The sequence below is a fragment of the Amphiura filiformis genome, chromosome 3 (assembly GCF_039555335.1).
Source record: "Amphiura filiformis chromosome 3, Afil_fr2py, whole genome shotgun sequence".
Taxonomy (NCBI): Eukaryota; Metazoa; Echinodermata; class Ophiuroidea; order Amphilepidida; family Amphiuridae; genus Amphiura; species Amphiura filiformis.
This window is the reverse complement of record NC_092630.1, coordinates 62,623,298-62,638,760: the sequence shown is the minus strand read 5'-3', so window position 1 is coordinate 62,638,760 and position 15,463 is coordinate 62,623,298. Positions and strand designations below refer to the sequence as shown.

General features: G+C 36.9%; 1 protein-coding gene across 2 annotated transcripts in view; it reads left to right on the top strand.

Annotated features, from left to right (window-relative positions):
- Nucleotides 1–15,463, top strand: part of LOC140148909 (nicotinamide phosphoribosyltransferase-like) — a 43,581-nt gene that overhangs the window by 16,805 nt on the left and 11,313 nt on the right. For both annotated transcript variants that reach the window (XR_011858536.1, XM_072171010.1), the window contains exons 2-6: nucleotides 1,941–2,171; nucleotides 6,198–6,326; nucleotides 11,395–11,553; nucleotides 12,727–12,857; nucleotides 14,850–15,078. Coding sequence is in view for 1 of the 2 variants with exons in the window: in XM_072171010.1 (XP_072027111.1) it covers nucleotides 1,941–2,171; nucleotides 6,198–6,326; nucleotides 11,395–11,553; nucleotides 12,727–12,857; nucleotides 14,850–15,078 (879 nt within the window). In the remaining variant the exon portion in view is untranslated. The remainder of the gene's footprint in view (nucleotides 1–1,940; nucleotides 2,172–6,197; nucleotides 6,327–11,394; nucleotides 11,554–12,726; nucleotides 12,858–14,849; nucleotides 15,079–15,463) is intronic.

The window sequence follows — 15,463 nt, the reverse complement described above, 5'->3', positions numbered from 1 at the left end:
GTGCAGATCCGTCAGAACACGTTTTTCAACACGGAATAAATGCTAACCTCATCGTGACATCATCCAAGCAGCAAAGTTCATTTCCCATTGAAAGAGCGTTATCCGACGGATCTGCAGTTGACCATTCTGATATACTGAACCGCTTGTCTTGAGTCACTGAATATGTAATTTTTTATTCTAAAGAAGCCATATTTTATGCTTGCACATATATGTGTTGAAAGGATATGATAGTCGTTAGCTTGCGTATTGAGAAAGAACTGTGCGTATTGAGCTCAAAACTGACAAAATTGTGGAGGCAGTCTAAAAGCAGATGACCTCATGGCGTATACCATGCTCACTGACCGTACAGAGGTCAGTCACCAGGCCTATAGGCTATTGTCAGTAGCCTTAGTCGGATGTCCCTCGGCACATTTTGCGTCTCAAAACTATTAAACAGGTCGGAACAAAATGGCCATGTGTGGCTGTGGATTCAACCTACCATGGCGATTTCTGCCATGAAGATATCGGGGCGATGACACTGTGTCATTGGTTTTCCATTTATAATATGTGATAGATGAAGAGTAAACACAAATTGTACAAAAGAACCTAATCTTGACCATCACTACATCGCTCCATTTTACTAACCACTCCCTTTTACTAAACTAGCGATTACCCGCACAAAATATGGGTATCACCCGCTATTACATGTATGTAGATAATTAAATAATTTTTATGCTTCCACCGCGAGGCATACTGTTTTTGCAATGTCCGAGCTTTCGACCGTCCGTCCGAATGCTGTATCTCGGGCATGGATGGGCGGATTGACTTCAGATTTTGAGGATAGGTGGGTCATGGTCAAAAACTCTCGCTACTTTTTTTGGGGTTGGGTTCAAGGTCATACACTGAGGTCAAAGGTCAATTTGAGGTCAAATTAGCAAAAACTGTTGTATGGGCATGAAACTTGGTGGGTACAGTCAACATTTATAGCCAAATTTTTGGAAGGTCATTTTGGGGTCATCCGGGGTCACTAAGGGGTCATCTGAGGTCAAATTACTAAAATTGTCATGGGCATGAAACTTGGTGGGTACAGTCAACATTTAGAGCCAAATTTTTGGTAGGTGATTTCAGGGTCATTAGAGGTCACCCAGGGGTCATCTGAGGCGAAATAACTAAAAACTATTGTACTATGGGCATGAAACTTGGTGGGTATAGTCAATATTTATAGCCAAATTTTTGGAAGGTCATTTCAGGGTCATCCGGGGTCAGGGGTAGCGTTAACCCCCGATTGGGGGTGAATGACCCCCTAAATTTAAAAAATATTAATTTTTCACCCTCCATATATTGGGAATTTGCAAGCTCGGGGTTAACTCTGACCCTCTACTTTTGGACCTTACTCCTACCCCTGACTACACTGCAAAATATTTTTCACCCCCGAGATTTAATTTTCACCCCATGTATCTGCAAGCTCGGGAGTGAAAAACAAGGAAAACAACCCCGACTTTCGGGTTTTAATGCTACCCCTGTCCGGGGTCACCCAGGGGTCATCTAAGTTCAAGTTAATTAAATTGGTCATATGGACATGAAACTTGGTGGGTACAGTAAACATTTAGAGCCAAATTTTTGGAAGGTCATCCGGGGTCACTTAGGGGTCATCTGAGGTCAAATTACTAAAATTGTCGTATGGGCATGAAACTTGGTGTACAGTCAACATTTAGAGCCAAATTTTTTGAATGTCATTTTATGGTCACCCAGGGGTCATCTAAGGTCAAATTAATAAAATTGGTCATCTTAGGTCGAATTCAGTCTGCCCTAGAGGCTTGAAACTTTGTATCAACCTTTGTGTGCCACATCGCTCCCATAGGTGGAGGCTTCACGATCGACGCTGTGCGTCGAAAACCGCGACATCCGAGAACCGCTGTCCATCTAGTTAATTACCTTTATTTTGTGTCAACTTTCTGCAGGTGACACATCACCATCAGTATCCACCAGGGACCACAAATGTGTATTCTTACTTTGAGAGTCGAGGAGGGAAATTTCCAGAAACGGTGTTCTTTGGCCTTCAGTATATCATCAAGAGATGGCTAGTTGGCCAAGTTGTTACTAAGGAAAAAATTCAAGAGGCGAAGGAATTTTACAAGGTCCACTTTGGGTATGACGTTTTTAATGAGCAGGGTTGGATGCACATAGTAGAGGTATGTAGTATACTGGGCTATTCCATTTAAAATCCACACTACCCCTGCAAAGATTTTGGAAATATCTTCCACAGGGGGACTGTGAAATTTAAATGGAATGAACATATTAGCAGCTTCATTTGAAACTCACCCTCCCTCAGTGGAAGATTCAGGTTGAAAATATGGTGTTTGTAATTTTCTAAATCGTGTGCAGTGACTCTTGATCAATATGCTCCATTTAAAACTAAAAGTAGATCCACTCATTGTACACCACCTTGGTTTAATGAAGACATTTTTAGTGAAAGGCGTCTGCGAAGACAGCTTGAAAGGAAATGGAGAAAATCAATGCACGAGGAAGATCGTGCTAACTACCGTAACCAGCTGCATATTGTTAACACCATGATTGCTCAAGCAAAAACATCTTTCTTCAAGACCAAGGTGGTGGACGCGAATGCCAAAGATCTTTTTCGTACCATTAGCAATCTTCTCAATGGATCAACCAAACCCCTCCCTGTTCATGATTCTACCGAAGCCTTGTGTAACAAATTTGCATTTTCCCTTCAAGGAAAAAATTGACAAAATCCAGGATGAGTTGGAGGAAATTGGTGCTCCCACTGAGTTAGATAGTAGCTTTTTTAGACACAACAACTCATAGATTACATGTTTTTGAGCCCATTTCTATGGATGAGATCGAAAAGGTGATTTTACAAAAATGCCTCACAAATAAAACTTGTGCTCTTGATCAGCTATACCAACGTGGCTACTGAAACAAAATCTGCCTGTTGTTGTGCCTACAATAACCTGCATTGTGAATATGTCTCTAGAATCTGGTAATTTCCCTGATTTACTAAAAAGTGCAATGGTTACTCCTATATTAAAGAAGCCTACTCTGGACCAAAACATATTTAAGAACTACATGTATAGGCCTGTTTCCATTATACCGTTTATTGCCAAAGTGATCGAGAGTGTCGTGGCAACCAAGTTTAAAGACTATTTGATTTGCTATGGACTGAATGAGTCTATGCAGTCTGCCTATCGCAAAGGGCATAGCACCGAGACAGCACTGCTGAAAGTTCATGGTGACGTCTTGTACGAGCTTGATGACAACAAAATGGTGCTCTTAGTTATGCTGGATCTCACAGCAGCATTTGATACGATCGATCACAACACTCTTTTTCACAGACTAGAAACAGCTCTTGGCGTTACAGGCCCACCTCTTGCTTGGTTCCAGTCATATATGTTTTAAAAATAGATTCAGTCGGGTCTCTATTGATGGCCAATGCTCTAGTGACATCCCTTTGGACTGCGGAGTGCCTCAGGGTTCCATAATGGGGCCTCTGATATTTACAACATACATTCTGCCCCTTGGTAATATATTACGCAGTGTCGCAGTCACAATTTATTCTACCATATCTATGCCGATGACACTCAAATCTATATATCGTATGATGACTATGATCCCAGGAACCAAGCAGAATGTCTTAGTTCACTCACTTGTATTGAGAGGTGTATAACAGATATTCAAAATTGGATGACGTCAAACAAATTGAAATTAAACATGGAGAAAACTGAGTTTATGATTATTGGATCACCTCACAATTTAAGATCTCATCCTGCTCTCACCCTTAATGTTGGTACTACTGAGATTAAACCTACAAATTCCGTCCGCAATCTGGGTGTTATCATGGATTCGGACGGGTCAATGACCAGCTAGGTGGGGGGATTGTGCCGCACTCTTAACTACCAGCTAAGAAACATTGGCCGAATCAGGAAATATTTAGATGAGGACACTTGCCATCATATTATCAGGGCTCTTGTTCTATCTCGCCTTGATAACAGAAATTCATTGCTTGCAGGCATCACCAATGCGCAATTTGACAAACTTCAGCAGATTCAAAATAAAGCTGTGCGCCTGATTTGGAGTTAAGACAAGTGAGCACATATCTCCTTACCTGGCGAGGCTTAATTGGCTACCTGTCCGCCAACGTGTTAATTTTAAGTTGGTTGTTTATATGTACCAATATTTGAATGGCTCTTTACCAACATACCTCTCCTCTGATATTACTTTATACAACAGTCAAAGCATTTCTCATCATATTACCTTTGTTCATCCGTTGATCACACTAGGCTCCATATTCCCAAAACTCATCGTTCAACAAGTGACAGGGCCTTTTCCGTTATTGGACCTCGGCTGTGGAACATGCTTCCTCTCTCCATCAGAGAAGCTGTTTCTCTTATTGTTTTCAAAAAACTGTTTAAAACACATCTCTAAATGTATTTTGTAATTATAATGTATTTTTTGTTTGTTTCTATTCCAGCCTTGGCTGTAGTTTGTAAAGGCGCTTAGACTTTTAATTAGATTATGCGCGGTATAAATTGTATACATGTACCGTATTTAGTCAAATAGTCGCCCCCCCTCAAATAAACGCCCCCACCACTTTTTTTCAACCAAGATGTTTCAAAAATTCCGATATTTCCATGCTATCTTGTGTAGTAAACTTACCAAGTTGCTCACATGGTTGATAATAGCAGCAATAAATGGCGAAAATCTGCATCGGCAACCCGGAAGTGAACCAAAAGTCAGTGTCAAAAGTTCATAGTTCGTCATTTTAGCGTGACTTTTAAGCTTACCTAATGATTTTAACGGAAATTGTCGTGCTAAAAATGACCTCTAATAAACGCCCCCCCCCCTTGGGAAAATGTAACGCCCCCGGGGGTATTTATTTGACGAAATACGGTATGTATGTATAATTTAAATGGAGCTGCCTAATGTGTTCATAATACCATTTGAAATTCATATTCTCTCTAGTGGAAGATATTTCCAAAATCTTCCACAGGGGTAGTCAGAGATACTATAATAATGAGATAAGACACTCTTTACAAACTGCCTATACCATGCTATACCGCAGTTGAAGACAGGCAATTACATAGCGTAAATCGCCGCCAAGTCTTACTACTGAGCGTGTAATGAATAGATACCATAGAGTCCTACATAGAGGTCTGGGGAAGAGACGGTCCGAATTGACCAACCTTGAACTATAATTAATCAGAGAATCGCATTTTTGTACCGCTCACAAAACAAAGAGTATAAGTCCACCCACCGCTGTCAATCATTCTAATGAACAAATAAACAAGCTCTGGCAATGACGTAATCCTAATTATAAATGAGAAAATCACATTGTACATGTACTGTCTGCTGTACTAGATGTCTTCCAACAAGTGCCGGAGTGTCGCGGTCCTGGGGTAGTGAGGATTTTAAATGGAATAGCCTAATCAAATAATTTGCATTCCCCACTTTCAGTTTTGTTCATGGCAGTTACCATGGTTACTCAGCAGCAGAAAGATAAAGAAGCTCTGCTGTTGTGTTTGTGTGTGATTGCTTTGACTCTTATAATAGGAACATACAATGTACATGTAGTTTTGTTTCCTGGAAATTCCTGTGATTTGTTGTTGCTGTATTTGGAAAGAAAATTATAAATGAAAGTTGTATTTATGAATATTTAAAACTTAATTTTTTGACCTATTAATTTTTTTTAATTTCCAAGTTTAATTTAAAATGTATACCTATTTACAGAGTTGGGCCTCACTAGTGGGCACCCCCCCCCAAAAAAAAACCCTCATGCATCCCCACTCCTGAAAATCAAACCTAACTTTTAAGGATTTCTGCTTTTTTAAGTTCATTATTGATAGTTTATGAAAGTTTATGAGTTTGCTGAAATAAGAGAATTTGACCATTTTGGCACTGTTTTGTAGTATTCTGATAATAAAAATGCCTTCCAGAATTCCCTGAAAAAGGGTGGTCATGTGGGTTGGGCAGATTCTAAAAATGAAGGTAAAATTGGGTAGCTATGTTGTATGTAAACAATGTTTTTTTACCTCATGGTTGCCCAGTTTTTGGCTCCTGGTATATACAATATTTTACATTACAAACTACCAGGAGCCATATTTGGGACCAGGAACTCATTTTAACTCCTGGTCTAATAATCATACTTAATATGCCTGTCTCCTACATCATCATTGTAAGAAATAATTTGGTTTGTTTTTCAGAAACATAATGGTCATCTTCCAATACGCATCAAAGCTGTGCCGGAAGGGACGATGGTTCCTGTCAAGAATGTTCTTTTTACTGTAGAAAACACAGACCCAGAGGTGCCATGGCTTACTAACTGGTTTGAAGTAGGTATTACTGTATGTATACGTAATTACAAATTAGCATCAGAATCTTTCCCTCCTGATTTGTTTATTTGTGACACAATCTGGTCCATGGGGGCCAAATGAGGCATTTTTAAATTTGAGTTACTGTTATTATTACATTATGCATACAATAGGCTATCATTTACTGAAAATATCAAAGGTCTAGCATTCTTGGTTCTAAAGTTCTAAAGTTTTTTGATGTCTATTTTCTTATGTATTTTATTGTTTTATTTTACTCCATATTTTTTCCTTTATCTCAGTTTCAAATTTGCCGCCTTTGGCCCCCATGGACCAGATCATGTCACATTTAATATTTTGTATATTTTTATTGCTTCTGCTTAAAGCAGAATTTTTGACAGTATCGGGTTCAGTGTTCCAGTTGAATGCATACACCAGCTATGGAAGACATGATGGAATCTTCCGTACAGGGAGTGTGAATTTCAAATTGTCTAGGGTTACCTGTGACTCGGACTGACTCCATCTCAAATCTACACTCCCAGTGTGGATGTTTTAAGATCATATCTTCCACAGGGGGTGTATGGATTGCAACTGGAATACCCCATTTTAACTTTAATATTGCATAAGAGAAAAGCAAACAAAAAGCACACAACCCCAACACTGCCAACAGTTTTAACAACTGAATTTGCCATCTCTCATTAGTTATTACTTTTTACCGTAGTAAAATATAATTGAAAAAAAGTGATATGGGGGGGAGGTGTTAACTTCATGTACATGTAATTACCATTTGAAATCGTAATTACTTACATAAAGACACAGAGAAAAGCTTCAAAACTGGCTCAAAAATAATAAATTGTACACAATGTACTTTCCAAAATGTGTGAGTGTCCTAATGCGCGCACTTCCCCACACACACAGAGAAAGTGAAAATGGACAATTTTTAATACCGATCTTCTTTGTGATCTGAGAACTCAATTTCCTGAGAACCAACCATGCAATGTAAACAAATAAGCATCAGAATTTTCCCTCCTTTTCTTTTTTTTCTTTTTTTTTTTTTTTTTTTTTTTTTTATTATACTTGAACATGCTATGAATTTGATATTTTCTCTTTTGTGTTTTATGTATTGTTATCATACATAGTAAACATTACTTAGAAGTTAGATCTATGAACCGTAATAAGTTCAAGGTCTTTTCACAGTACAAATCCACAACTGTTTGATGGAAACTGTATTGGTGCATGTCACATTTACAATTAACTTTTTACAGTTTTTAAGGAGGAAAAAAAGCTCATATTTAAAAACATGACATTGCATTGCTGCCTGGAATCCAGGAAAGTTGATCAGTTCCTGGACAAACTACAATGTAGGAAACTAGTGTCAATTAAAAAAGAGAATAAAATGATCATTATAACACACACACCCAGTGCCCTCTACACGACCTTAGGAAATAGCAAGAAATACAAAGATAGTCATATCAGTTAAATTATTTATATTTTTTAACTAGATTTATTTATAGGACATCAATGTTTTGGTCTGTTCCCTACATTTGCTACTTGACTACTTACTTCACAGTCACTATTGTCAATTAGTAATTAATTTCAGATAAAAAGCTCTGGTTGCCTAAAATTTGCACTTAAAATAGATTCCAATAATAATTACTGATGTTAGGATTTCGAGAAAAGATAATAGGACATTGGACCTCGGCCTTCCTATCAGAGGGAATAGAATTGACATTCTATATGGTAATAATACAATAATATACAAATATATACTGCCATGAGAGGTTTTGGTTAAAATTATTTGCCCAAGGTGAAATCAATAGTACTATTTTCATGAGGGGTGCAGCCCGAAGGAAAATAGTATTAATTGATCTCAACGAGGGACCATAGTTTTAACCAGAACTTGGAATAAAGGCAGTATATATTTGTTTTATATACTTCATTAATATATTCTTTGTTCATTGATTGGTTAAAAGAAAATTATTTGATGTTTGGACTCTCCAGCTTCTATCCTGAGCGAAGAGCACGACCAATTTAAGCACAACCTATATTTTGCCCTTCAAAAAAAAAAATCGAATAGTGCAAAATCACGCTATGGCAGTTTCAAGTGCGTGAACTGTTCCGTCAAGCATCGAATGCGCCAAGACGCCGAAGGCATGGTCAAAAGTACTATTTACAGCTTTGAGGTACTATTTACGGCTCATCCGGGACATTGAAAATACTATTTACGGCTTAGAGGTACTATTTACGGATAGGAGTACTGATGGTTTTTGGTCATGTGATCCACTTTTAACCATTCAATGAACAAGAATATATTAAGGGCGTACTACACCCATATACTGGTTTGATTGGTCTAAATAAATATTTTTTCATTTATAGCTAGGCGATATATGCACGGATCATGTGAAATCAAAAAAATATGAAAAAATAAGAAAAAAAAAAAGTGCTTTTAAACAATTGTAGTAAGTCATTTTAGCCCTATATATATTTTGTTTACTGTATCCTAGTTACTCAGATGCGTGTTTCATAACAAACCATGATTTATTCTATTCAGCATGTTCAAGTAGGGTACATGAATAGAATACATTAAATCCTTTGTTATACTCTCTATAGAAAATCTAGTGGTGCATGCAAAATATATAAACACTTACACAATGGATGTATAGTCATTAGTCAATAATATTATAATGTGTTGTTAGGAGAAGAAAAGGCTATTAGGTCACCGTATGTCAGGTTATAGGTCAATTGGTTCAGGTCAAATTTAAGCATCAATTTTGAATACACATGTGAGAGTTTGTGATATCATAATGAGGAATAATTTTGATATTCTGTCTTTATCTGGATATATATCGAGAAGTGCAAGGTGGATATACTAATATACCTTGGGATGTAAATGGTGAGTACAATTTAGAATGCCTAGTTGAGACGGATTTCACAAATAAATATAAAATAGTTACCAAAATCACAAACGTTAAGCTTACGGAAAACTACCCAATATGATGGTATAGGTGACAAGAAATACAATTTTTTCAACATTGCTGTAGTATGGTTGTGGTAACCTGTTACCTGTATGCGTAATTAAGTTTCAGTGAAATAATGTCGCAAGTTAAAAATACAAAATATAGCTCAACATTGAAAATAGAAGCATTTTAACCAGTTCCTTTTTGATAGTTGTGGAGCACCAAGTTCATGAAGTCATAAAAGAAATCAGGAACCACTTATTCCCATTTTACATATCAACTTTATTTCCCTAACGTGTTAGCAACACATATCCAAAATTTTAACGAAATCCGTTGATAGTAAGCTTTCCAAAATGAAGTGAATTTAAATCATCAGTGATGTACCACCTTTTGGCTTCTACTTTTAAAAGCATGTAAGCTACGTTGATACCGATGCCACCAATAAAACGCGAGAAGATTTGCCCCTTCATTTTGCATACCACTTTGTCCAATTTTTTTTGTAATTTCTTCACAAAATGCAAAAAAATGCAAAAAAAAATCAATGGGTGTAGTACCCCCTTAATGAAGTATATAACATGGGCCTTTAATTCAATTGAAATAATATTTTCAACATGTAAAGAAAAATAATATAGTTTATTTTATTTATTTTCAATTTGAGTGAAACAAATTATAACAAAAATAAATAAATTATTCCTGTAAATATATCATGCCAGTATGAAAGAGTGTAGCATAACATTCGTAATTGAAGTTGCTAGTAATCATTGCAAAAATATAGTAATTCCAATTATGGTTCAGATGACCAAATTTTATGTCAGAAATATGTAATGGCATGTGATATGCTTGCCAGTCTTATTTTATAGGAATTCCAAAAAGGAAAGTGAAATAGATATTTATATCACTAGTCGTCTAGAAGAATGGCATGCAGCCTGTACACGTTGCCTTAACAACCACATGTGCAGGTCAAACTAATAATTAGTATGTGAGCCTAACGATTGATTTTATGCTAATTGGATGCACTTGATATTATGCTAATTATTTGTAAGAATTAGAAATTATTGATTTTATGCTAATTGGGTGTACATAAGAATTAGAAACTATTTATTTTTTCTGTATATACTATATATTATAATACAAGCAATTTTGGAAGATGTTGCAGTAGTATTTTGTTTCAACTTCTGGTTTTTCAGCACACTACCTCAGGACTGAGTTAGTAATTCTCTTTTATATCAAATATTATACCATTTTTTGGAATGTTCCATGTTAATGAGATTATTTCTCTGTGTATGAAACCAATCAGAGCTTTGGTACTGGGAGCAGCTGTAAATAATTGTTTTGTATTTATAAATAGATCAATATGTATATAAAAATATATATAAAATAAACATTTATCACAAAACCAGTTTTAATACTGTAAAAGTGGAATTTTCACGGTACATTAATTTTTGCACTTTTCGCGTGCAACACAGCTGCGGCGAAAATAATAATATGTGAATATGTTCATTTAGTGTATAGGTCAATGTAAGAAAACTCCACTGTAAAGGTTGAAATTGCTTCAACAACAAGCAGTGTAGGGAGTGTTTTACACACCTACATTTGTAAATGTACACCCAGTTTTGCCCACATGGCCTATACTTTGTACACAAAACTTTAATTTACACACCCAGGTTTTTGAATTTACACACCCAAACCTTCTAATCCTATACCGGTACCTAAGACCTTGTGCTTCAATATTAGTTGCTTAATTAAGCCTAATGCCCTGGTGTGGTTTCTGGTTTACTTGGAGGTGCCATGTGTGTTGCCCCCCCCCCCCCCCCCATCCTGCTATACATGTCTATATATCTACCTCAAGTCAACAGCACTAGTAGCTTTGAAGTTCAGCATTGGCTTGTCATGTACATATGCGGTACGCACCAAGTAAGTTGAAGTAACGCTAAGCTAACACAGAACACGCTGAACTTCAAAGCTAGTGCCGGTTACTCAAGGTAGATATATGGAATCAGACTGAACGGTATTCGATAAGGTTTAAGGATTAGTAGAGAATCCACAAGGGATGTCCTCCTTCTCCTTTCATTCTTCTTGCTTCTCCCCCATCCTCCTTAATAATCTTCTTTTTTTCTGATTATCTTTATTTCCAGACCCTTTTAGTCCAAGCATGGTATCCTATGACAGTAGCTACCAACTCACGTGCAATGAAAAGCATCATAGCAAAGTACCTCTACGAAACTGCTGACAACATGGATGGACTGCCGTTCAAGCTTCATGACTTTGGCTTCAGGGGGGCCTCCTCTGTAGAGGTAAGCTGGCTATGTGACATCCGTGGCCCGTATCATAAAGACCAGGGTTGTAGCTAGGATAGTTTTAGTGGTGGGCGGCATTTAATGGAAATCTTGCATATTTGGCAATTATTTGCCAAAATGGACCAAATTCTTGACTAATCCAATAAAATTGTACAATTTTGGCCGCTGAGTGGTGGGCTCCAGTGCTAAAATTGCAGCTGAGTGGTGGGCTCCAAAACTGAGTGGTGGGCTCTGCCGCCCACTGTAGCTACATCCCTGATAAAGACTTGCGATCATGATTTAATAGGAGTTTGTATGTACAGCAAATCTATCTTAAAATTGATCATTTGTAAGGCTTTCTGATGAAACAGGACCATTAAGTAACAATCAGAGAAACCATTAGATCACTTATACACATAACAGTTTAAGCTGAGCTTATTTCTTTTTTATATGATGCAATGTTTTTTGTGTTCCATACTTTGATGTGTAAATGCAGTGTGTCTTAGTGAGGAGGGGGCAGGGGTTTGAGCTTTACAAACTAGAAGCATAAACCCCAACCCCCTCAAATACAAGCAATTTTGCCTTTATATCGTATTGTCTGTAATAAACGCTCCCCCTCTAATAAATGCCCCCTCCAATTTTTTTGTACAAAATTGATAAAAATGCAAACATTTCCATGCTTTATTGTGTGAGTAAGCTTAAAAACTTTCAGTCTTGTCAGTGACGATCGCTAAATTGCATGGACAAAAAATATTATGACTCAAACTTGCATCCATTCCATTGCCTAATTATGGTAGAATTTCGCCAGATTCTTGCTTGATGATGCACCTACGGGTGTAATTTTGTTGTATTTACCACAAAAATATCATTTTCCACTCCACTTCTGTGGGCGGCGCCATGGTACAGTCGTTAATCCCTCCTTTCTACAGGAGCACCATCAGGAAATTTAACCTGATTTTGAAGTTTTTTTTCGCTGACAATTCATCTTCAATAAACGCCTCCCTTTTGGAAAAATGCAACGCCCCCGGGGTGTTTATTACAGACATTTACGGTATTTCTTTGCTTGAAACTCTTAGTAGACCTTCCCAAATTGACAATTTTGACCTCTCAAAGGATATTTATAAATACAGACCACATTGCATTTTAAATGTTAAACTTTAAAATTTTAAACTTGTTTTTATTCATCTCTAGACTGCAGCTATAGGTGGAGCATCGCATCTCGTCAACAGCATGGGAACAGATACAGTAGCAGGGTTAGTCATGGCCAAGAAATTCTATTCTTGTGATATGGCAGGATTTTCAATACCTGCAGCTGAGCACAGGTAACTATTGTGACCTAAACTTTCATGTTGTAACCCTTGACCCCTGTTCTTGCTCACCCCATGTACACACTCACATGTGATATGGGCCTGGTTAGTTAACAGAAATGTGTATGAGGTGGATGAAATTGGTGTGTGCAGATTAAAAAAACATTGATATTGAATGAAAGTTCAAAACGTTTGGTGTTATTTTGACTTTGAGCCAATAAGCATGAAGGGATACCTATTAGCAGCCTTTAAAAACAAATACATGTACATAAAAGTACTTTAAAAGTTTAATATGAATGACTGCTAGCAATGAGTTTGTACACCTTCTATTTAAGGGGAATTGATGTGCAAGCTGTCTTTGACAAGAGTGTAAATGAAAGTATGCATATATCAGGTTAAATGTCTAAATACCAAAATATGAATATAATGATGAATTTTGGATGATTTGCTCGGGCCAGTCAATGCAAGAACCTAGGGCCAAAGTTGATTCATTGGTTTCTGTTTAATACTTTTGGAAGTGACTATTTCATTATTTTCCTTAATTTTATTCATTGCAAATATCAATGGTGGAGTCAGCATTATATTCTGATCAGCTCATAATATGTGGGACTTATAACATTGTGGATTGAATGGCGTACACTGCGATATATGTGAATTGTGTGACTGATGCGCGCTTTTGTGAATTTATGTGTGCGTAATTTGGAACTCTATTGACTCACATAGGATTCTCACCTATTACGAGCTGATCATAGTATAGATTTATGAATGAAACATTAATAAACACATTGGGATGTTTTTGACAGTAACACACTTCATCAATGGTAACTTTTTAAGAATTTTGTTGCAAACATGAATCGACATCCAAAGAGAAAGAAGCATGGTGAGGGAATGCGTCAAATTTTATTATTACCGCTGCATGTTTTATGCCCCCACTGATAAATCTAATGAAATTTGGTTCAAATCTGAAACTAGTGTACCCACGCCGAATAGCACTACAGGTCGGTCAGTTTTGTTTAGGCATACGACCTGGTTCGATACAGCAAGTTGATAACAAGATTAGAATTGAGCAGTGCTTGAAATGATCTCTTCAGGTAAAATGATTAGGAGAAGTGTGACATTTGTGTTAATATAGTAAATTTTTTCTCAGCAATAATGAAATTATGAAAATGTTGGCTAAAGGGCAGTTCCGTACGTACATTCAGAAGACTTTGAGGATCCAGAACTTCTAAATTATTGAGGCTTTTGTATTTTGAACTCTTGTATTTGAAGTATCTCTGATAGAAGTGTAAAACCTGAAAATTTAATTCCAATCCCATTCTCAGTTGGCATGACAGGTCACAAAAACACCTCTGTTGTGTATGTATTCACAGAAAGTGAACTTTTTGAGTTACTTATGTTTCAGTTACAATTGCTCTGTAGTGTTCAGATCTTTGATGGAAACTGATACAGTTTTGTTTGCAAGAGGGACAAAGCTAAAGAAAACCAGCCGGGTACAGGGTAAAAAATAAATTTGCTCTGATTTTCTTGAAATTGACAGCAAATTGTTCATCTATTCGTGGGGATTCAGAATAAGAATAGTTTGCACTATCTGCAATGTCAAATTACTGAGATAATAAGATAAAAACAAGTTTCAAATTTTGACCATTTGTGTAATATAATTACGGAACTGCCCTAAAAGGAAAAATTGGTGCGAGTGGGAAATGGGAACCAATCAGTAGACTTTCTTTGGCCTACTAATTTTCATGGTGGTTTTATTTTTCACGTATTTTGTGGTTTGACATAGGCCTGTGAATTAAACACCCCACGAATGTGCACAATAATGAAGCTTATAAATACTAAGCTTTCTTACTAAGAAACCTAGAATTGCGATTTTCACACTCACCGTGCGAAAATTATACGCAAAAAATGAAATATCTGTACGCAAAAAATGTTGGCTTATATAGTAATCTACAGTATTTAAAATAATCAATCATACCTTATTATTCAATCATTCATTCTTTTATTTAGCACAATCACAACATGGGGAAAATCAGGAGAAAAAGAAGCATTTAAGAACATGCTGCAAAAGTTCAACACGGGTCTAGTAGCTGTAGTGTCTGACAGTTTCGACATCTTCAATGCTGTTGAGAGCGTCTGGGGTAAGGAGCTGAAAGAATTAGTGATGGAGAGGGGAAGGAACGGAGGCACACTGGTCATCAGGCCGGACTCAGGAGATCCTCCTGAAGTGGTAGTAAAGGTATGTGCTATATAAATTTTAAATTGTTGAGTAACTGCAAAAATATCTTGAATAAAGTCAATTGCAAGAATATCTGCAATGATTTTTGGCCCCCCACACACATGTGGGATTAGGAAATCTTCTAGATGATTGTTTGGTTATTCGGTTGTTTGTTTGGCTGTCCAGGCGGAAGCAAATACATTAATCCACTGTGCAGCTCCAACGCAATAACCGATCAACTTCAAACTTGGTATGGTGATTGGATATGGTGACCTGATGTGCTGTATAGTTTTGTGTCATGTTAAATGCTTTCATGGAGTATTTCTGTCACAGATATTCTCATTTCCATGTTCAAAATAATGGGATATTCCAGTTGAAATCCACATTACCAAATGTACTTCAAATG